The sequence below is a fragment of the Nycticebus coucang genome, chromosome 11 (genome assembly GCF_027406575.1).
Source record: "Nycticebus coucang isolate mNycCou1 chromosome 11, mNycCou1.pri, whole genome shotgun sequence".
Taxonomy (NCBI): Eukaryota; Metazoa; Chordata; class Mammalia; order Primates; family Lorisidae; genus Nycticebus; species Nycticebus coucang.
The window spans coordinates 89,191,850-89,216,914 of record NC_069790.1 but is presented as its reverse complement, the minus strand read 5'-3'; the positions used below and the strand labels follow the sequence as shown (position 1 = coordinate 89,216,914).

The 25,065-nt window shown below is 38.1% G+C and overlaps 1 protein-coding gene across 4 annotated transcripts in view; it reads right to left on the bottom strand.

The window, feature by feature from the left end:
- CFTR (CF transmembrane conductance regulator) overlaps positions 1-24,751 on the bottom strand; it is a 194,486-nt gene extending 169,735 nt beyond the window's left edge. For 2 of the 4 annotated variants that reach the window (XR_008372866.1, XM_053553531.1), the window contains exons 1-2: positions 23,357-24,751; positions 191-301 (exon numbers count right to left, since the gene is read on the bottom strand). Coding sequence is in view for 3 of the 4 variants with exons in the window: in XM_053553531.1 (XP_053409506.1) it covers positions 191-301; positions 23,357-23,640 (395 nt within the window). In the remaining variant the exon portion in view is untranslated. The remainder of the gene's footprint in view (positions 1-190; positions 302-23,356) is intronic. The other 2 variants (XM_053553532.1, XM_053553530.1) reach the window with 2 other exon arrangements.
- Positions 24,752-25,065: the final 314 nt, after the last annotated feature.

The following is a 25,065-nucleotide window of genomic DNA, read 5'->3' as shown; positions in this document are numbered from 1 at the left end:
TGATTACTTTTCTTTCAAGATTTTATCATTTAGTTGTTTACCTCATCAAGACATCAGCAAGAGAATAAGTTGATCCTATTTTAAATGTGCCATTTTAAGAACTAAGGCTTCAAATATGTTAGTTTCCTATTTTCTAAATATTTAATATGAATTTCTCCCCTCAACCAATAAACAACACGCATGAACGTACCTTTCCAGTTTTTCAGATAGATTGTCAGCTGAATCAGCAGAAGGAATTTGGTAAATGTCTGACAACTCCAGGCGCTGTCTGTACCCTTTCCTCAAAATTGGTCTGGTCCAGCTAAAATACAAAAAGAATAGCAGATATAGATAATAATCACCGGATTTGGTCTCCAACAGAGATTTGCACATTGACATCCATTCAGATTTTCTGGCATGTGAAAAATGATGTAATCTATAACTATGAGAATAAAATAAGTCAATTTCTATAAATACCAGGTGTACCATATCTTATAAAGCACCACTTGTGAACTGTGACTGTTGTTTTGTCAGAGGAATTGAGAATAATGATACAATCTTTCTGGGGCGGGGGGGAAACATACTGCTAAACATTCTATATTTAAATGATTCCCCCCCAAAAAATAATAATAAATAACTGTCCCCAAATAACCTTATACTAGGAATTGATGCCTAATTGCTAACGTCCAAAATATAAAATGTATTTGGACTTTAAATATAAAATGTACCACAAGTGAGAAGAATACAGACACTTAACCAACACACTTATACAATTTGGTTCCTGTAGCCCAGAGTACACAGCAATAAACTATTTGTTGAAGGAATTAACTATAGCTAGAGGGTTAGTGAGTAGTTTATATCAATTAGTCTTAATTGTCGTGTTTGCATCATTGCTGGAGGGTGGGGACCCTGATTTTATGTTTTATCTCCTCACCTCTCAGCAGCTACACTCATCTGCCCTCTAGGCATCAGTAGCTAATAATGTATAATGGAAATCTGTGCAGCTGGCACGGGAAATCACAGCAAGATACCTCATTTTCAAAAATATGTCTCTACCTATCATAGATAAGGCAGAATTATCTTCACAGAGGTAAAATCTAAAAAGAAAATGGAGGAGAAAGGGGGAGAGGCAAGAGAATTGTGAAATAAATACGTAACTCATGTAAAAAGTGAAATTTCTGAATAAAATTTGAGAGACTGAGGCCTTGGTCAGGTAAACTTTCTTATATTTATTGAAGAAAGAAATTGAACTTAGAGTTAGTGATTCCCAAACCCATGCTTTTTCCCTCAGCATCTTTCTTTTCTCCAGGAAATTCCAAAATTTGGTGTCATTGAGACATTCTTTGGTAATGAATCAAAATGCAGCCAAATCAAAAGGGAACGTTTTGGCAACATTGAGAGAAGATAAACTCAGAGTTGAAAAAATATTCTAACGAAGCCATTCAGAACAAAAGAAGTGCTGTACTAAATGCGAACATTTTGACATTGTTCAGGCAAAACTCTGCAGATGGCCCTCAGGCTCCTCCTCCCTAAAGGCCCAGATTCTCCTTCACAGTTGGTCTTCATCTTCTTCAGAAGGCTCCTGCTCTGTGTTCCTGACGTCTTTACAACCTGGCTTTCATAAAAACTTAAACTGAATTAGGGACCAGGTTTAAAACTATATAACTTCAATTATTTCTTGCTAAGATAGTAATGAGGGACTATGGTTTAATATGACATATTTTTCCATTAACTTGCAATACTTAAGTTTTAATAACAGGTTCTCAACAGGTGAAAATAGGTTTAATTTTCATTGCCCAGTCTGATCTACTGATAATTTTTCCTGGAGAACAATAATGAAAGTAGTTGTGACTACTGAGGCCAGTCTACACAACATGAAAAGATGTGACGTGATCATGCTGCACTGGGCACCACCTGGGAAAGCCATGGCACACCCACCTGGCACGCCCTGTCTTAGTTATTATCCATCACAAAGACTAGAAGGCAAAGTTGGAAATACAGGTAGCAGTTAAGCTGTGAAAAAACTGGGACGGCAATTTAGGATACAATTTAGATCACGAGCCTTTGCAACGCTAAGCCAAGAAGTAAAAAATGTAAAGCAAGTGTTTACTGCTAATAATGTGATCGGGTGTGGGAGCACATGTCCAAAGTCTTAGTCATTCAGGAGGCTGAGGCAAGAGGATGGCTTGAACCAAAGAGCTTGAGTACAGCTTGGGCAACATAGCAAGACCCCTTCTCTGGGAGAAAAAAAAGAAAAAAACCTTGTATACATTTAGAACTTTCCAAAGAGCTTTCACAAACATAAGCATGCTGTGATTTTAATTTGAAAATCTTGTTAAGTAGATAGAACAAAAAGTTATCATTGTTGAACATCCTCCTTAGTAAGGTATCACAAGGATGGAAAAGCAGGTGTCCAATGTCCTCAACACTAATATGAAACCAACAGATAAACAACTATATACCGACATGAGGGAAAAACACGATTAAATCAAAGTGGGGGTCAGAGGGTGAGGGAAGAGGAGAGGACAGGAGAGATTGGTAAGCTCTCACCTACCTAATGGGCACAATGTAAGGGTACTAACAAATGTAAACAGTGTAACTTAATCATTGGTACCCTCAGATTAATCTGAAATAAAAAAAAAAATCAGTAGAGTAAGGGGAGGAAGTAAATTAAAAAAAATAAAGGAGTGGATCCTCAAATATGCTAAATTCATCTGAATTACTAATAAGCAAAGCCGAAATTTTTCTATATTATTTTCATTTTGTTCTTTCCTTTACCATGCTCAGCCTTCACTATTTAAGAAAATTAGGCATTATATCAGTTGTGTTAGACAGATAGCTAGGAAAAGTGTCTGAAAGTAGGGAGACCAGAAGATGGCCCTCTGCGAGCAGTGGTGATGTGCAGGCAAATACTTAGCAATCCCCTCTCCAGAAAACGAAAACAAAACCCGACCAATGGTATTTGTAAATATTCTCACCATGACCATTTTCAAGCTACCAAATATGAAGTCACTGAACACAGAGTTGGGAAAAGATACACACTTGCGTATTATAACACAGTATATCCACCTTTCAGACACAAGGAACATAAATAACCTTAGAAGGGTAAGTAATATACAATGTAAAATAATTAGGAAGTGATAACTTTTGAGTTCTCATTCCTTTGTTTTTATATAATAATTTAGTTACAAGTTCGAGTAATTTAATTTTTAATAATGGCTATGTTTAACAATCAGCTAACAAATATCCTGAAAACTTAACATTCTGTTTAATTGGAGAGAGTCAGCATCAGTAGATCACCAACGGCCAGATGCTTGAAAGGCTTAGAATAAGCATCATGGCACTGTGGATAAAAACAAAGAGACCAGCAGAAGATTTAAGAAAAAGGAAAATGTGCCCCACCTATCAAGAAACGTTGCATCTCCAGTATATTTGAAATTATGAAAATATGACACTCAATTTTAAAATGAGAAGAATTTCACTATCAATATCAAGCCAAAAGGCATCTTTAAGAAATTAAATAAATCTCTTCAATGACTTATAAAAAAATACATGGTATATTATTCAATAATGAAAAGACAGAAGCACTGGTACATGCTGCAACAGAGATGAACCTTGAAAACATGTCAAAAAAGTCAATCACAAAGCAGCATTATTGCTTCATTTATATAAAATTTCCAAAGTAAGCAAATCTATAGAGATAGAAAGTAGATTATTAGTCATCTAGGGTGATGGAAGAAGGTAGAATAAGAAATTATTGCTGTATGGAATCTCTTTCTGAGTTGATGAAAGTGTTCTAAAATTGATTGTGGTGTAGAGTAGCGGCTGCAACACCAGTGACTGCGAGGCTCGTCCAGTTGGTGATAGTTCACAACGTTATGAAAATACAAAAAATTCATTGAATTGTATACATTAAATGAATACATTGGCAAGTGAATTACATCTCAATAAAGCTATGTTTAAGAACATGATACAGAAATTAGCTGTCAGTGTTGATTTCAGAATAAATCAAATGCTTAGTAAAACTTGATGTCAGAAAGTTTTACTAAGCATGTAATTTTTCACTCCTTGAACTGGTAAAATAAAAATCCTCATTATAGTGACTTTGACATTCTAAGCTCTTGCAAAGATTTTAATGCCTGGGTGGCTACTGCTGAGTAATTTAAAAACCTATGTGCACAGCTCATAGGATCTAAGGACTTCTGTCAGGCAAATGAGTTGCACAAATTGTTTATTTCTTGTCTTTCACTAGCAAGAAACTTAACTTCTAGAACTGCTATGGATTCAGAAAAAAGGTGCTAATGGCAGTAGTATCATAAAGAAACCGAGGAATGTGTACTTTGGCATTGAAAGGCCACTTCTAACAGCCGCACCAAATTTACTCACATGACTTGGATTTCAGAGACCCAAGCACTTGTGAGGCAACAATAAGAATCCTATAAAACAAACATACACACAAACAAACAAACAAAACCCATCAAGTTTGAATAGAAAAAAACAAGTATTGTGATTTATAGTCAGGGCCCATCTACTTTAGAAACGCAGCTTGAGGATGTCTTTTCATGATTTTGGTTTGATTTTTATTCTGTCTGGGCTTGAAGCCAATAACAAGGGCTACAAAACTGATTGTAGCTGAATGACTAGCTAGAAACACAGGACGATTACCCTATAAAATTTTTGCATCCTGTGTGAGTCACTTTTAGGAGCCCTTTACTAACCCAGAATGACAAGTGATACCACTGCCCTCTAATTTCTGATTTTTATTTCCATTGGCAATAAGAAATACATTTGAAACCAAGAAAATAAGGAAGCAGGGAAATGGATTGGCCTTAAAATTTTACGGTAGAAATGCCACTGGGTTACTGGCTGGCATTTTTAAAAGCTCACAGAGAGAAACTATATAACTGTCAGAACCTCATCATTATTAGTGTGAGACAATCACATTCTAGAGAACAAAGCAGAGAGGTTTCAAGCTCACCCATTGGTGGCTGTGAGAAAAAGAAGGAAAACAAGTTCCACCTCTTTTCTGTCTAATGTAGGAACAAAATATACTTCACGCGAGTGACAAAAGGATATCTCCCACATGACATATTGATTTAACTTTGCTGGTATTTGTTTTATAATTATTCCATTTATTTGGTATTTCCTCCCTTTTTCTGGAACTCCAGATCTCTTATTGAGGCTCTTTGTTCATCTAACTTGTTCAGACATCATTGCTGAGACCCAAAGTAAACGTTCCTTTGGCAGAGAAGGATCCGGGTCCTTTCTGAACTATGGCTGTCCTTCTGGAATTAACTCAACATCTGGAATCAAAAGTACTTGATTGTTCTCTGCTAAAGCTTTTCTCATGAGGTAGAGATGACTCCCCTCTCACAGGGACAGATTCTCTGAGAAGCTCCTGGCCTTGGGCAAGGGATCGGTTTAGCATGAACTGCTCCAGGTAAAGTGAATGATAGACTTTCTCATGACCTTCAACATCCAAATAACTTAATGACCTCTCACTACGTGTACCATTAAATTCTTTCTGACACATACTTAACAAGTTACTGCTTTGAAGTGGCTTTTCTCAAGATTAAAAAAAAATACAGTGTACTTCCACCTGACATATTTTGAGAATTTATATTCATTTGTTTATTTTGCTTGATAATTGGGATGGTAAAATGGAGGCGATCTTGGAAGTATTTTAAGATGAAGATGATTAAGAACCAATGCACCAAGGATAACACTGAAGGTGATACCCCATCAAGAAGTTGGTGATTTTTTTTAAATTCAGTTGATTAAGTTGGTCTCTAGGATTCTGCTTGGAATCATCTCACCAGAAGAATGATCCCTTAATTCTGGAATTCTTATCATTTGTCCTGATTTTATTCATCACTCTAATTTATTTATTTTTTTTTAAGATATACGTTTAAGTTTTTTTTATTAAATCATAGCTGTGTACATTAATGTGATCTTGGGGCACCATACACTGGTTTTATAGACCATTTGACATATTTTCATGACACTGGTTAACATAGCCTTCCTGGCATGTTCTTAGTTATTGTGTTAAGATATTTATATTCTACATTTAGTAAGTTTCACATTTACCCTTGTAAGATGCACCATAGGTGTGATCCCACCAATCACCCTCCCTCTGCCCATCCTCCCTCCTCCTTCCCCTCCCTTTCTCCCATCCCCATATTCTCAGGTCTGTCACACTACTGCTCCACATGAGTGTATCTCAGAAGGATTCAGGGTGTATCATGGCATTGGATTCAGCTAAATCCAGCTGCAGCTGATTTCCCATCTTCAAAGTAAATATGGAATTTGGTTATTGGTGACATTTTAACATTTTCTGTCTTCTTTGTTATTACTTTATTTCTGGAAAACAAATTGCTAAGTATTGCCAATGAAAAGGTAAATGCATCATTTTCGTTATTTCTTTCCCCCTCAGGGAGGGGAAAGGTGTATATAGAGGCAGGATTTAAGTTTCATCCTGTTCGTAAATTGGAGGAGCAATGCTAATGCTGCCTCATAACTTCCTTGAAGCCCTGCTTTCACAGGGAGGGATACCAGTTGTAAAGCTTGGAGGTTCCAATAGGAGATCAGCAGCAGTGGAAGCTTCACCCATGCCCATGGTGAATCCCAGAGAAAAGGAGTGAGACAGGGAAGGAGTGCAGACAGCGGTTGGTTCAAGGTTTACCAAGGAAGTAAGACTATACTGTAAGAGACTTAGTTAAATCCCCTTCACTTATACAGCCTTTTCTTTTTTCATATAATCAACATGGGTAAGTAAAGACCTGCAAAAAACATTGATTTTTTTTTTTTCCCAAAAGCAAAACACACAATAATGAATGACTGATTCATTAGCCAATCCTAATAAGCAACTTAAGAGTTCAAAATGTTCACCTTTGTAATCAGGTCATTAAAAGCACAAATTATAACACAAATCATGATAATTTAGTGAAAATAATTTTACAGGCATTTATAAAATTTTTTGACCTCAAAATATTATGATTTCTCACTTCCATTCATGCTTTAGGAAAATGAACTTTAAGGAAACATTAAGCCAGATTCTCTTCCTTTTGAACTCTGCAGGAACTCCCACTGGGTCAAACCATTCAGAATAAAGCACCTTTTAAATTTTAAAATGATTCCCCTATTACCATCACCAGGCATGGCATTCTTGGGTTTAGCCAGGTTATACTGAAGAAAAATTCATAACTTCCTTAAAGTTAAACCTGATCTTTGTCTCCCAGAAATTCCAAATATATGAAATAGTTTCATATAAATTATGTACAAGGTCTGGCAATTAAGTTCACAAACTTGGCACCATGCCCTTATGCTGGCAGCACTGTACAAACAACTCAGTGAGGTTTCATAACCTAACCTTGGTATACAAGCATCTCACAGTTGTTCTGACACCAACAAGTTCATCTGGCTAAGCAGCATTCATTATTGTTGTGTGTTTTGTGTTCCATCTATGTTTTTTGGACCATTAAAGATGATGTAAGTTACTGTAACCCCCTAAAGTATTGTTGGAGGGGCTAACAAAGCCTTTTCCCCCCTTCTTCTCCTCCTAAGACAAAGGAGACAAAGGATCTAGTTAGCCTCACCCCAAAGTTCCTGCCAAAGGTCCCCAACCCACCAAAGCCTTCCAGGCAAGCTGTTAAATTTGCCCACCCCTCATGGCCCCACATAAAAGCGGTCTCTAACTGCCCCCAGGTACAGACTCCATCTGTGCACTGCCCCCAAGAGGTTCACCCTCCACTTTCAGTAAACCTGGCCTGAACATCTCCACTCCAGTCTTGTCTTTGGGTGCTGCTGCCTTTCAAGTATTATACTTTACAGTCTCAGGTTACTTCCATATCTCATTCTGCTCCTGAAGACCATTGATTATTATAGATTGAATTGTGTCTCCCCTCAAAAAGAAATGTTGGAATTCTAATCCCCAGCACCACAGCATGTGACCTTATTTAGAGACAAGATTTTTGCAGAGGTCATTAAGTTAAAGTGGAGCCATTAAAGTGAACCCTGATCCCAAATGGCTGGTATCCTTATAAAAAGGTAAAATCTGGACACAGAGACAAGACACACAGGGAACACGCCACATGAAAATGAAGGCAGAGATCAGGGTGATGTCTCTGCAAGTCAAAGAATGCCAAGGATTGCCAGCAATTCCCAGAAGCTAGGGGAAAGGTATGGAGCACAAGAACCCAACCCTTCAGCATCTTCACCTCAGATTTCTAGTCTCCAAAACTGTAAAGACAATGCATTTCTCTTGTTTAAGCTACACAGTCTATGATAATTTGTTATGGCAGCTCTAGCAAACTAAATACTAACCTTAAGCAAAGGTAAATTCTATCTTAAGATAATGCACATAGGGGACAAATGAACAAAGATGACACTTTATCTAAGATACAATCATAATGATGTTTTGGTTAACGGCAGACTGCATATAAGAAGGTGGTCCCATAAGATTATTATGCCATATTTTCCCTGTACCTTTTGTATGTTTACATATGTTCAGATACACAAATACTTACCATTGTGTTACAATTGCCTGAAAATTTCAGAACAGTGACATGCTGCATAGGAGCACGTAGCCTAACAGCAGAAGGATATGCCAGATAGCCTAGGCATGTAGAAGGCCATGCCACATCCAGGTTTGTGTAAATACACTTTATAATATTTCCACAACAATAAAATTATTTAAGGGCATATTTTTCAAAACACATTCCCATTGGTAAGTGACATACCATGGCAAAGCGAAGACTACAGATGAGGAACTGAGCAGGGCATTGTAGGAGTGCGACCTCTGTAATTCAGAGAAGATACTGGGTCTAATGCACAAGACAGGAGAGGTGAAGTTAGGGAATAGAGGTGCTTTCTTAAAGCCTAAGTGAAATATACAAAATGTTTTAAATATAATAATGCTGCTGTTCTCATAATTGAAGAGTTCCTCTACATATGGCATTATCTGCTATCACTGAATGCATAGAAAGTGCTTACAGAGGGTGTTAATTTTATGTGTCAATTGGGAGGGTGTTTTTGGATGATATTAACATTAGTCAACTTTGGGTAAAGCATATTGCCCTCTTTAATACAGGTGCCCTCTTTTCATCCAATCAGATGAAGGCCTGAATAGAACAAAAAGACAGGTCTTCCCAAGCAAGAGAGAATTCTCCAGCCTAGACTCAAGCTGGAATACTGGCTTCCCTGCGTCTCCAGCTTGCCAACCCACACTGCAGATTTTGGACTTGTCAGCCTTCATACTCATGTGTGCCAACTCCTTCTAATAAATCATAGACACACACACACACACACACAATGTCTCTGACAATTAAGTTTGTCAACTCATCCTAGAAAAGGTGCTACATATCTAATTGCTGAATAACACTATAGTCATCTTGCAGGTACTCCCTTTGGCAAGCTATGCACCAAAGTCAGTGCCTAGTCTACCCTTCAAAGCAATTCTGGAACCCTTTCTCTGGAATGGCCCTCAAAGGTATCATTGTAGGGCACATAAAAATATGAAACAACAATAATGAACACCATCTGTCAAGACACTGCCACACATCAAGAACCAGGAGACACTGATATACCAAGGTTATGAAACTTTGCCAAGTTGCTTGTACAGAGCTTCCAATTTAAGCATACAGTGGCAACTTCACAAACTTAATTGTCACACTTCCTATGAGTACAGCTCTGAGGGTCATTCCAGAAAAAAAGTTCCAAAATTGCTTTGAAGGGTAGACTAGGCACTGGCATCAAGGCATAACTTCCCAAGGGGAGTACTTCAAAGGTGACTGTAGTGACATTCCGCAATGAGGCATGTAGCACTTTTTCTAAGACTAGTTTGTGAACTTAATTGTCAGAATTTGTATACTTATTTCTTTACTTACAGTTGGCTCTGTTTATCTGGAGAGCCCTAACACACAGAGAAAGCATTCAGTGAATGTTACCAGTAATACTGCTGTGCCATGTTAAGATTGAGATAACTCACTGCACAGATGAGAATAACTAAGGTTCAGAAAGATGAAGTAAATTGCCTGAGATCGCACTGCTAATAAATCACAGAGGAGGATTCCAGCCAAGCCTGTCTGATTCCAAAGTACATACTTCTTTCACCATATATTTCTCCCTGAGAGTTGACAATGAGGATAGGGCTGAGGTAGAACATGAGAGATCATTTTCTAAGGGTGCAGAAGGGTGAAATGAGAGACTCAACAGAAGGTCAGGAGAAATGTGGGGGGAAAAAAATCTAAGTTAGTGGTTTTCACACTGTGAACCCCAACAACTTGTATTCCCTGAAGATATTACAGGGAATTCACCAACAGTTGATTTGAAATGTTAAGTATTTTCTAGGATCTTTTATTAGTTTAAAAATAGAAAAAATGTAAAACCTCACACATGACAATTTTAGCATAATGGATTCTTCCAAACATTAACTGAGGCTTCCAGGCTAACATTTTTAGTGCCCACTATGTAAGAAAGCTTCCCCCTGACCTCTCTTTGCACATATTTAAACCTATTATGATCTGTTATCCGTTATCTCTGCACTGCATGAGTGAGCATGTCACTACAGCAAGTGTGGGCCAACCTCAGATAACAGCCCGTTGTATCTTCAGCATACCTGTTGGCACAAGGTCTCATCACAGCATACTAGAGTTGTACAACACCCAGGGAATGACGACAGATCACATACATTATCTTGACTTTATAATACTTTATCATGCTTACTTTCTCTAATGCTGACTATAAGACTCATCATCAATTTAACAACAGATTTCCCAAAAGAAACCCTGAATTAACTATTCATGATTTTTAGAAATTAACAATGTTATATACTTATTCATGCAATCACCTATCACTTTCTTCATCAGTATCATCATTAAAGTTTTAGATTAAGACTTCTTCATGTTCAGGTCAAAAATATTCTTCAGAATGGCTCTCAGCCTTTCACAGCTATGAATGGGGTTAAAGCATAAAGCTGGATTAGTAACACCTTTCACCTGTAGGATGGGCAGTATAATTTCAAGGCACAGTGAAGTGCTGAGCTTGGACAACTTCCACTTTAATTATACTACCTGGTAGACCAGACAAACTTCACACTAAATATTACCTGCTTTTTCAAACTAGATCACAGAGTAATCTTTTTCAAGCTATTTCAAGTAGCAAACTAAATTTATATTTAAAATCAACTTTGTAGGGTGCAACCAATGCAAATAATTCGACTGAGGCCACAAGAATATGTAAGTTCTAATGTTACACATACAATTTATTCCTGGGCCTAATGGCTGACAAGTTGCTTTTCACATCAGGTACAAAAAGCATCTCAATTTCAGAACCATAACATTATGAAAAACACAAACATGTAGGATCAGAAAAGGGGCACATAAATGTTAAAGATAATCATTTTAGCCTTTATTTTGGAGCAGGGGATGAACTCGATCTTTGTACTAATATAAGAGTTATTGTCTTTTATTGTTACTTCTATTTGCATATACTGAAGTTCCGTGGAATATTTCATTGAAAATTTGATAAAAGCATTGGTTTTAAAAAGTTGTGAAAATACTGCAGTAGGGAAATCCAAGAATTGTATATACTAAGTGTCAAGCATCCAGTTGAAGAACCAGGTGGCTCTTCCTCTTCACCCCTGAGAAGTAAAATAAGAGTAACTGTGGAGAAACGGATGGCATGCCCAATGAAGAAAGCGGGACCAGGGCGGTGCCTGTGGCTCAAGGAGTAGGGCACCGGCCCCATATACTGGAGATGGTGGGTTCAAACCTGGCCCCAGCCAGAGAGAGAGACCTGACATCACAGCAAGAGATCAAAGTGGGGAGGTGGTGCTGGCAGAACACCCAAGTGATTAAACCTGGAATGCAGTGATGAGGTGAAATTGGTAAGGTTAGAAAAACAGCTGTGAAAAGTCAACAAAAAAGCTGCCAAGGAGGTTTGAAGGGGTGAGAAATGACAGGAAGTTGGATTCAGAAAATGAATTTAAAAAAAAAAGAAAGAAAGAAAAGAAAAGTGATGGCTAGTGCCTGGATAGAACAAACCAGGATAAGAAGTACAGTCTGGGTCAAGCGTTTTTGCAACTGAGCTGTTTCTATGTGACAATCTTTGACGACAGACATGGTTTCAGCTGGTCGCATCTTTCACTCTTCATCTAGATTTTCAGAGTTTTAAAGTCCTCATTATTCTGAACACCTATCCATTCCCATGAAGTAGTCTGACAGATGGACCGATATAAAACAAGAGGGTGTGTTTCTCTGGCCCTTCTAGGGAGAGCTAAGTCTGATGACTTATTTAAATAGTATTATTTATAACGATTGCATTAAAAACAACAAATTTCAGAGACTAGAACATTAAGAAAATCTATGCACAAAATTAAGTAAAATTATATCAATTACCAATCCCATTCTGGGTTTGTGATTTGTATTGTGTACTAGTTAATAGAGCTGTGACTTCAAAGCAGAAAAAAATTCACATCCTGAGTGCACAGTAATTACTGTGGCTGAGTGCTTGAATAAACTCTTTAACCCTTCTAAATCATGTATTTCTTATATCTTGCCTGCATGTGTAAGTATCAGGGTATTAATATTCATGCTGAGTAAATGCACACACATAGGAATGAATGAATAAAAACCATATTTCAAAGTTATTACCTTTATGTTAATGAGTTCATTTTACAGTGGTTGTCTTTCTGTCTAATAAAATTCCATTGCATAAGCTCCAGATGCTGGTGTGAATGTAGAGAGAAGGTAACACTTTTACATTGCTGGTGGGACTGCAAACTAATACAACCTTTTTGGAAGGAAGTGTGGAGAAACCTCAAAGAACTCAAATAAGACCTCCCATTTGATCCTGGAATCCCATTTACCCAAAAGAAAAAGAAATCATTTTACCATAAGGGCATCTGCACTAGACTGTGTATCACAGCTCAATTTACGATCACCAAAATGTGGAAAAAACCTAAATGCCCACCAACCCCGGAATGCATTAACAAGCTGTGGCATGTTTATACCATGGAATACTATTTAGCCATTTAAAAAGATGACTTTACATCTTTTGAATTAATCTGGATTGAGTTGGAACACATTCTTGTTAGTAAGTATCACAAGCATGGAGAAGCAAGAATCCAGTGTACTCAATTCTAATATGAAGCCAGCAGACAATCTAAAACATATCCACATAAGTGAAAAACTCAAATCAATTCAAGGTGGGATGGGGGAACGAGGGAGTGGGAGAGGGGAGGAGGCAGAGGGATGGGGGATTACAGTGTATGACACACCTCTTGGGGGCAGGACACAATTATAAGAGGGACTTTATCTAACAAATGCAAATAGTGTAATCTAATTCTTTGTACCCCCGATGAACCTGAAACAATACAAAATTAAATTTTAAAAAATTCCATTGCATAAAAACTTAGTTCTTATGTTATATATAAACACTAATTTCATCAGTTTTAGAAACTCTCAATGCAGTGAATAAAAATTCGGTCTCATTGTAGTTATCTATTTTATGGACTGAATTAGCTAATACATGTAAATACCTAACGTGTAACTGTCTTACTAATATTGGACCAGGTTGGCTCTATAATCAACTTAATGCATGGAGGATTTATTCACTTCGCGCACTTCCATTCACAGTGCATATAGAAGCCGTATGTTGACTTTTATGGATAGAAAAGAATAACCCTATTAGATATCAAGTGAAAAGGGGCAAAAAAAATTTTCTGCAAAATCCATCTTTGAGCTAAAAGATAGAAGTTCTGGTATTTTCCTGGAAAGCCCCATGAACTACACAATAAAGCAAAAGAAACAAATATTCCCAGTTTATGCTGTACTTCGGAGTATATGGATTTGCTAAATAATTTTTTTGACTTCAAAATTATATAATGCAATAGTTTGATAGACATATAGTGAAACGATTACCACACTTAACTACATAGCCATTAATTCACATAGTTACCTTTTGTGTGTATATGTTACATATGCTATATGTGGGTACGTGTGTCTATATTATATACACACAAATAGAATATAAAGTTTAGAGGGCCTAAGCTCTATTCTCTCAACAAATCTCTACTATATGATTCCAAATCATTAACTATAGTCCTCATGCAGTATGTTATACATTAAATCTCCAGACTCATTCATCCTCCATAATTACACCTTGGTACATTTTGACTGACATCTTCCCATCTGCCCCAAACCCCCCACCTCTGGTAACCACCATTCTACTCTATACTTTTATATCTTGGACTTTCTTTTTTCATTTCACTTATAAGGGAGATCATACAATATTTTCCTTTCTGTTTCTGGCATTTATCTGATAAGAGGTTAATATCCAAAATACATAAAGAACTCATACAACTTGGGCGGCGCCTGTGGCTCAAGGAGTAGGGCGCTGGTCCCATATGCCGGAGGTGGTGGGTTCAAACCCAGCCCCGGCCAAAAAAATCACAAAAAAAAAAAAAAAAAAGAACTCATACAACTCAATAGCAAAGAGTCAAATAACCCAAATAAAAAACAGGCAAAGCAGATTAATAGACATTTTCCCAAAGAAGACATAAAAATGCTTAACAAGTACTTTGACTCCAATGTAAACTTTTACATTTCCACAAAAAAAAAAAATTTTTCAGAAGCTTAGCCATAAACCAAATTACTCAAGTTTTATTCAAGTCAACAAGTGTACTTTAAGGTCTGACTCTTGGCAGAGACGCTGACAGGTGCTGGATGCCAAAAGACAAATAATATAAAGACTCGATCTTGAAGGACAATGCAAAGGCTGTTAAGCTGCCATTTTCTTCTTCTAAAAAGTATATTTTGCATGTCTAAATGTTTCATTTCCTTGTAAATTATTCAATTACAAAATAAAAGAACTAATTATATATAAGCCTCAAAATGTTGAAGCTTAATGCAGTAGAATTTAAGCAAAAAAGGATACTCTGTACCCTGCAAAAGTTACATAAAATTCAAATTAGGGTGTCCATAAATAAAGTTTTATTAGAACACAGCAAAGACTATTTGTTTACATATTGTCTATGGCTGCTTTTCCACTATAATGGCAGAGACCATGTAGCCCATAAAGTTGGAAATAATTTACTATCTTGCCCCTTACAGGAATAGTATAGTAATGGATTTTGATTGAAAATGTAATGCTTTTGTGTTGTTCTTGGTGTTGTTTTATTTTTCACACTCCATAATAAAATGAGTGGATAGAGCTTCTTGTATCGTTTCTCCACTCTGCTTCCTTTGGAACTGTGGTTGCTGATCCTGACAGGCACAGGCTTAACTTTCCATCGCATCCATAGCAATGCTGGACTCCCAGGCCTGGCACTTCAATCTCCTCTAAACACAGCTGCCAGCACCTCTAGGATTCTGCCTATTATGCTTAATTTTCACATTATTTGTGTAATTGGTAAGAGATGCAATTCTATGGTCCCTTTTTGATATTCTTAGCCTTTACCAGGCATTTGGGGGTAAGTGCGAAGTCAGGTAGGAGGTCACTGCACTTCTGTAGGAGTTCTAAGAAAGAGACCTTTGTTTAATAAGTCTTAAAGTTTTAACATAAAACAATAATATGTAATCTTTTCAAAAGAACTGAAAGCCTGTTTTTAACTCATACAAAAAATTCATAATGGGAGGTGTGCTCTTACTTATCACTGAAGACAATATCTGAAGCCCTGAGCAGATATTCAGGCCTCCTTGAACCCCTATGGTCTCTCAGAAGTGCTGTGTCCCATGGGGTGAAAAGCACTGATTAAAGGGGAGAAAGTATTGGGGCTGGGGAGGAGGAAGAGGTTCAGATACCAGCTGGCAGGTTGAGACAGGGAGTTAGAGGAGAATTCCAAGTAGAATTTCTAAGTAGCAATTAACCAGTGCTGTCCCTAGAATACAGTTGCTTGTTTCTAACACACTCTCAGGTCACATGGTACCACAATAACAAGTGGGCATTTTACCTTCTTCTATAGGTGCTACCCTGATCTTTACTGAAACCGTGAGAAGTATTGTCATCTTAGACATCTTAATATCTCTTAACCAAGACCAAGCTCTAAATCACTTGAATACATTCTCGAGTAAATGTATCATTGATGGCATATGGCCTTAAGCCATAGGCATCATTTCCTTTGTGATTTTAAAGAGAAGTAGAGGGTCTGCCTAGGTCTCTACTCCTACCCCAATCTTTACTCTGCAGCTGAATTTCCTTACTGAGTAGCAGCACCGCCACCCACCCTGTTATCCAAAAGAGCAGATCTAGATGTTAACTTTGATTCTTCTCTCGATCCTTCTTTACCTTCCACTTTTAATCAGTTACCAAACCTGTTGATTCCACCTGCTATCTTTCAAATCCATTTCTTTCTTTCTATCCCAACTACTGCTCCTTCAGTTCATCATTTCTTTCACAAAACTGGTCATGTCACTCCCCTGCTTAAAATCCATAGCATTTCCAATCCAGCATGCCAAACTCCAAACAAAAATGCCTGTCATGATCTAGTCCTGGCTAGAGTTTCCAGACCCACCTCCCACAAATGTCTGTCATGCATTTTATGGCCCAATCTGAATTCTTTGGCCATGCCATGCTCACTCTTCCTGCCAGTCCTCCACACAATATATTGCTTTTATGTTTAAAGTTTTTCTTTATCCATCTGTACCCTCTTTGGATAACTTATACTACATAACCTCTTTTAAGTGTGAATGCAAAAGATGCGTCCTCCTCCAGCAAGCCTTTCCTGACCAGCCTTAGACTGGATTAAGTGCCCCAGTTGAGTGTTTTTCTAATACCTTGAAAACCTGGGTTTCAGAGAATTTTTCCATGAAGACAGAAACATATTCTTTCTTGTCCATGTCTATCTTCTTAATGCCTCACATGAATACAGAAGGTGGGGAATAAATGAATGAGAGCATTCTCCAAGCTGCCCAGAATCATGATCTACAAGGGAAGTACTGCTCTGACCAAGCTCCTTAGAGCAACTCATGAAAAGATTTTCTGACTATATCAGAGAACAGCTTTAGGGGTAAGAATCCTAAGGAGCTAGCAGGAATTTCGAATCATTTTCTTACCCAATGAGCAAGGGATTAGCAAGCAAGATGTTGCACAAAGGCTAAGCTATAAAGGACTCAAGGAAATTTGATGCAATAATTAATCTAAGTATTAAAAATCTGCACACAGTCCTCCTTTCTTTGATCCGTTTTTATCAGAATGATGTCATCATTGCAGCACTGATGAATATCACCAGCCTACTAATACAGGTCTCTAGGGGTGATCAACATGGATTCATCATCACCACAAAAATATCTTTATTAAACCGTTCCATGCAGGAGTCTTGAAATGGTCTGAATATTTTCCTAAACAAGTTAGGGAAATCTCTGGCATCCAGGGGTTTACAACTAAGAAGAGTCATTGATAAGTTACTAGAGCTGCACAGAAAACAGCAGACTTGAAAAAGCCTGTGACCTGAATACAGCTGTGAAAACCAGATCTTTCAAAGCTGTGTCGGAAGGTAATTCTCTACATCAAGCAATCTAATAGTAAGTTGAATGTTTACACACTTCTTTCCTGGCACATAGCTCTATAATAAAACTACTTTGCAACGTTAATTCCACACTGAAACAACTATATGATAAATTGGTTCTTGGGAGCTGAAGAGAAGCAACCTACATAGTAATGTTTTGCTCTGTGATAATATACTTGACATATTTTTAATTTTTTTTTTGAGACAAGGTCTTACTATGTCACCTAGGTTGGACTGCAGAGGGGTGGTCATCCTTCACTGTCATCTCAAACGCCTGGGTTCTAGTGAAATGATTCTTCTGCCTCAGCCTCCCAAGTAGCTGGGAGTACAGACATGTTCTCCCATGCTTGACTAATTTTTAAAATTTTTTGTACAGACAGTCTCACTTTATTGTCTAGGTTGGTCCTGAATTCCAGGTCTCAAGCAGTCTTCCCACCTTGGAGTGCTGGGACTACCGGTGAGAGCCACCATGCTCAGCTCATAAGTCATAAATTAGTGCTCTGTCAGGGTCCCCAAATAACCAGACCTTTGTCATAGTCCGTTTTCACCTCTTGACCTCATTGCCTTGCAGGGATTTTGCTGCAGGGAAATGCCCTACACAGAAGCATCAAGAATCAGTGGAATCAAAATTGCTGTTGAGTCAGAGATATTTTTAAAGTTTTGACAAACAACATATAACTTCATGCTCAATGGTTAACACCCTTCCCTGATGGTTTTGCAATACTATACTTATATTGTAGCTCTATCACACTGAAATTACAGGTTCTTATGAAATGACAGTAACAATAATGATACATTTTATAGTGGTGCTCATTCAAGTATCTTTAAACAACTTTCAACATATATATATATGTATGTTCTTAATGTTTTATGGTAGGAAGTTAAGACTTCACATAAAACATAAATGGAAAACTGGAAAATCATGACTTCCCTAGTGTATCAGTTGGCTGTGAGAGACATTTCTATTGCCACATTGACCATAAAATGTGGATGAAGCAGCTAAGGAAAACAGATTCCCCTTCTCTCTTGAGTAAGGAATTGAATATTAAAACTGTACTATATGATACTGTGTGTTATAAGGATATAAGAGTACTCTTAGACAGTCAAGTCAATAATAATTTGAACTAGCATATAAAAACATCGAAATACATTTCAAATTTTTAGAACTTATGAAGTTAACTTAATTATATAATTTTACATGCACAGATATTTTATATATGTGTGTGTGTACGTATAATTACAACTTTAGTAACTTATATAGAAGAGACACTGGTAGAGGGTTAAACCAATCAAAACTGACACAGAACTAACACATATCCCAAGTTGAAAAATCCAAACTATGTAATAACAACACATGGTCAGCAAAAGGAAAACGGAGAGAAAGGAATATTGAGGGTCGGTGTGGAAAGTTAACATTTGTCAGTGTTCAGGCAACATTGTTCGAGGCAGAGGAACTCCTGTCCCTGAGGTAGCCGCCTCCAGTTCCTACAGGAGGTAAAGCCAAAAGAGGTACGGAAACTCTGTGCTCCCTGGATGGCATTTGCCTGTGGACTGACTAAATGGCCTCGCAGTAGTTGGGCCCCTTGGCAGTTGTACATCACAATATTATTATTCAACACACAGTGGCCTTTGTTCTCTTTATCTACTTCTTTTTTTTTTTTTTCATCTACTTCTTTTGATGTGGATAACCCTTGTCTGAGGAACAAATCTGAGACAATACACGTATATTGATCAGGCCCAGATGAGACTCTTGTTCGAGTAGCCAATTGGTCTTCATTGATCGCATTTAAATAAGTTCCCCCAATAAACGGCAAAAATATTCATGGTTCAATCACAGTTTTAGTTTTCTTCATGCATTGCAAACATGTAAATTAAATGTAAATATAAAATCACTGTGAAGTATTTTTTAAATAACATGCCATAATTTATATAAACAAATAAATGTGGTCTCCTTCAAAAGATCTTTATGGGATCTTTCATTATATACGTACTATATTTATGCTTCCATTGCTCAAAGCACATATATTTCTCTTCAATAAGAAATGTCTTTAAAGTTCGCAATTCCTTTTTTTGAAGGACAATACCTTAACTTAGCACTTGGCTGCTTACAAAGAAAATTATAAGGAAACACCTTTATATTTTCAAGATGTATTTGATGTTGAGATATAGCCAAAAGCCTCTGAGAAGCAAGTCCCAGTGACCAGTCCATGTAATATTATTTTTAATCGAAATCAAGCTAAAGTAATAAAGCTAATATAAGAAATATATGTACTATTTATAAAGGTAAATCTATTAATAAGAGATTCAGAAAATATTTTGATTAAAGGCAGAATGTTTAGAATAGGAATGTGGTTTTAATCAGTAGCTATTTTGAACCACCACACCTACTCTAATAGATAAATTCTGGCTTATGTGATTAAAACTCTCTCATTAGTTTGTGTTTAATAATTACAGAACTGTCTTAAATTATCTCACTGTTAACCTGAGACTTAAAGTATACAATTCTTCACTAAATTTCCACCTTATATTCTAACACTCTTTTACTCTTTGGCCTTACTTGACACTTATCTATAGAGTTTATGGGACTGTAAACTCTATATAGACTGGACTATATCCAGTCTCCTAAGAGATCTGTGGCACTGTCACGTGGGATCTGAGGGGTTCCCACAATTCCTTGAGCACTCGATCCACTGATCTAGACTTATGGCATAGATACCATGACCAAAACTCAAGTTACGTCATCTGATATACCTGGTTTGATAAACACAATCCTACAACTAAAAATAGGGAAACTGAGGGCGTGATCGAAGAGACAGAGAAGAAAAAACTGAATAATTTACTTCACAAGGTGTGAGAAAATGTAAACTTGAAAAATTGCCCCAAATCAAAAAACTCAGTCTGTGTTGGTAAACATTTGTAAATCAATCCCACTTGTATGTGAATCATAAATTCTAGGTAAATAATCACATCTTCCTATTTCATCTATGTTTCAAAAAAAGCTTCAACTTAATATACCTGTTTGCCGTGATATTCATAAGCTACTTGAACTTTTGGTGATGAAATTCTTATGTTTTTTTTATATACACATGCATTATGATGGTTCACGGGTCTTTCAAATTTTATACTTGATGGAAACTCTTATAAAATTAAGAAAGCAAGAAATTACTTAGATTTTTTTCAATTTTTTTTTATTTTCTAATGAAAAAACCTAGGTAATAAAAGATATTTATGTAATCCACAACCCATACCATAACAGTTTTACTTTTTTTAAGCTCTGAAAACTGAAGGAATTGTATTTGGGAAGTTAAGCTCTTAGGCACTGAACAACATATGATATAAACATGGCTTGTATATCTAATAAGGCCATGTTAGACAAAATTTTTCCCTATATTTAATTCTGACCCAGGTCCACTTATATTGCATATAAGACTGATAAGTGACAACATTATCCTCTACAAAGATGAATTGAGCATCTTATAGTATAATGAGAGTACATGGTACTATAAAGAATGAATAAATACAGTAATAATAGTAACAGAAGCTGATATTTATTGGGATAAACACTTTACATGTATTTCTTCAACAGATTAACCCCTATGACATAAGTCATATTAGTCCCTAAATTTTAAAGGTGAAATCACACAAACTCAGAGATGTTAAGGAACTCCCCTTTGGTCACACAGTTACTAGACAGTGGATCTGGGATTTGAATCAAAATAATCTGAATCCAAAGCCTATCACCCTTGACCGCTATGTCATACTGTCTAACCCAAAGAAGAAAATAAGTTTTTCACACTTTTAGAATTTCAGCCCAGAAGGAAGTTTATAATCTCTAATACTTTAAGTGACTGTCAGTTCCCATAAATAGTAGAAACTTAACTTTTAAAAACATACCTATTCTTAGAGCAACTTATTATGAAATAATTTAGAGAACAGGAATAAGTATGCTCTTAACAAACTCAATTGCTGTTATAATGCATTTTCTTTGCAAACCAATCTGAGATCATTTTTTAACTATACTAAAACTGAACAGGTGATCTGTAAAAAGAATATTTTATAAAAGCCCATTTTAATAGATCAAACATGAGACATTTTAAAGTTCTTAGTACTCAGAAGTAGCCACAGGATATTCATTCTCCCCCAAATTTGTATTTTTAGATTGATTGGCATTTAGGTTCCTCAAAGGATTCTACTAAAAAGTCTGCAGTTTATGCCAATTCGCATTCTGATTGTAAGTAGCTGGGAAATAGATCAACAGATAAGCCAATTTTATAAACAGAGTAACAAAAGGTCCTGGAAACATCAACAATCAACACACAAGGTAATTCCAAAGAGTAAAGTCCTTCTCTCCCATCCACGGGAGGAGCTCTCCCTTGATGGCCAATGGTCTCTGCGCAGCACCTGGTTCCAGGCTGTCTGAGCTCAAAGAGAACCAGACATTAGAGAGATGTGGAGCCAAATGCCTTCCCTGCGCACTTGCACCTGAACATATCCATGATACATTTGACTTTTCTGGTATCTCAGTATGCTGATTCATTGGAGAATTATGAGTCAAGTAATATCCCAGGAGAGAGCTGTACCTATTCATTCATTCACACAAGTATAATAACAAGAACCAAGTAGATGCAACATCTGAAGAGCTCTTCAAATATGAAGCACTACATCTAATTACCCTTTACCCAAGACTCTGAACTTAGAATCTATTTTTTAAAATCTCAGTAGAGGAAGTTGGCAAGCTTCTACGGCTCATCATATTAGGGTAAGAGCATAATTTATTAAATGTCAGTTAGAGAGAACTTCATTGTCTCCTCTGATGGCTTTTTAAATGTATGGTTTGTGGAATTCGCTTTCTAAAATAAACATTTCAACCAATTTGCTTTCATTCCCCAAAAGAAAGAACATTGTAATGGTGGCAAATACTTCTTAGATTTTGGTGACAATAGAAACTTTAAGCTGTGCTTCCACCCATGAATTTTTTTTTTTTCCAAAATCCAGTCAGCAAGTGTTTTCTGAGCACCTGCTGTATATAGGCATAGCATTTGCATGTAACCAAGAAGACCTCCAAGTTTCCGAAGCATGAAGTGGGGAAACAAGCAAACTTAAGTATTTATTGTTAAAATGAGTATATTTATGTTTCTTAGAAAAATCAAAGAAAACAATTGCACAGTTGTATACTTTAGTCTTGAGGATCTGATCTTTTAGTTGCAAGTAGACTTGACTCTATAACAATTGGCTTCAGTTTATTCTTCTCTCTCTTCTTAATGCTATTTTATTCCACAAAATCTACGTTTTCTTTCAGAACAATGAATGGTAGAGCATCTTTTTAAAAACTATTCCTCTTTCCCCCAAACCAGCCGAGACACACGCCCTCCTCCTTCGTGGGCACGTGTCCTTCCAAAGCTGGGCTGGACACCCTCTCACCTGAAAAAAAGTTTGGAGAAGACGCTGGCCTTTTCCAGAGGCGACCTCTGCATGGTCTCTACGGCGCTGGGGTCCCTGGTGGGGCGGACTGGGCTCGAGCTTCTAATCGCAGTCGCCCTACTCCTCCCGGAGCTTGCCGCTCACCCCTTTTTCTCTGACCTGCTGTGATGTCATTTGCTTCCAACTCCCCCCACCCACCCCTACCCCACACGCCTCCCCTTCCTTTTGCTCTTTCCACCGCCTCCACCGCCCAGGTTGAAAGGCGAGCGCTGCCCGGGCCGGCCCCAAATTTGCTGCAGCGGCTTTCCCCACCCCCTGCGCAGCCCGCCCGCACCCAGACCGCTCCTTCCTTCACGCCTCCTTCCCGCCCTCGCCGCCCCGCGCCTCCCTCTCCGGATTCTCACTCCCGGCCTCCCTCCCTCGCGCGCGCTCCCTCCAGGTGGGGGTCCTTACGGTCCGGCACCAGCCCGGCCAGCAGGTGGACGACAGTCACCAGGGCTCTCCAGACCCAGCCTGCGACACTCGGTGACACAGGGGCCACCGGCGGCTGCAGAACCAGCCCCCGGGGGGATCCTCCGGGACCTCCCACGCGCCGGTTCCGCCAGCCCCACGACAGCTGCGCCGGCTTCCTCGAGCCTTCCTTCCTCCTCCTGCTGCTCTCGCCGCGAGATTCCAGCCGGGTTCATGTTACGTTTGCAAGGTGCATTTTGGAAAGAGAAGGAAAATATGTCTTTCATGTGTGAAAAACACAGCCTTAGAGAGCCGGAAAGTTGGGTGGCAGCGCCTGTCTGCTGCGGTCCCCTCCGCGCTCCGGTGCGTGTCAGAGGGGACAGCCCAGCCGCGTCAGTTTCGGGCTCAGGGGAGCTCCGCGTAGGGCGCGGACACAGTCGGAGGCACCGTAGGGAGAGAGAAAACCTTACACGGAGGTGAGAGAGGAGGCTGCTTTGTCCTTTACCTGCCCAGGATTTGTTCGTTTTTGAGTCCGGTGCGTTTTTCAGGAAGGCTTTCGTGTGTCTTAGCGAGAATGACAAGTAGACACGGTGTAAACTAACCCGCCCTCCTCTAGATCCCCCAGCCTCACGCCGCGAAACGTCTTGACCACTCAGCTGAGAAGAATCCGAACAGTCTTTGGAGCCAGCGCAGGCTGTTAATTTTGACCTGAGTCAGATAAACGTCACCTTCAACTTGGAGGGCAGTTAGACTTTCCCAGGCGTGGGAGCCTTCCTCCAAGGTTTTGGTGTGAGGATTGTGCGCCGCCGGTCTGACGGTGTTTAAAGAGCCAAGACTTAAATTCCCCAACTCCATGGCGTAAAAGTAAGTGCACGTTGAGTTTGAATTGAAAAATTCAAACGAAAGTAAAAATTTTGGCTTGACTACGTCATTGCCTCCGTATCTCAGGCAAAAGTGGCATTTACTTGTAAGTTACCTTATTGTTGACTTGTGGTCACCCAAATACAGTACACATAAAATGTACGTTCCATAGTAACAGAAAGATAAGAACGTGTCTTTAAATTAATATATGTGTCCAGCAAGTTTTTACAGCTTTGCTTTGCATTTCAATGTCATCCTTTTTTCCTGGTAACTTAAAGTGGGTTTTAGAAACATTTAAATTTTATTATTCTTGATTGGAATAGTAGAGAAAAGTAAAGCAAAGGAATAAACCAAATTGCATACACTTAGACACCAGGAAGGAATTTCCACAGTTCTAACTCATAATCTGTTGCTTTGTTAAGTGCACCTGTATTTTACCCTCTCCAGAATGACAAAAATTGAGACTTTATCTTTGCCATTGACTTTTCCAGGTATGTGATTAAACTCATTCTATCTACTTCCCCACCCCTGCTGTGTTGTTTGCTTTGTAACTGTTAGTGTGACCCGTCAAATATAATGCACTTCTTTTGAAATAAATTGGTAATTAGTTCCTCTTTGTTATCAACAAGCAAGTGATAATAAAGGAATTAAGAATTACATTCCAAAGACAATCATAGTAGCTGACCAAGGGATATAGCTCCAGGAGATCCCAAATAGTGACTTGAACTCCTGCCAGGCATCACTCATAGGAAGCTTTCTTTTTCTTTTTTCTTTTATTTATTTATTTATTTTGGAGACAGAGTCTCACTATGTCGCCCTGGGTAGAGTGCTATGGGGTCACAGCTCACAGC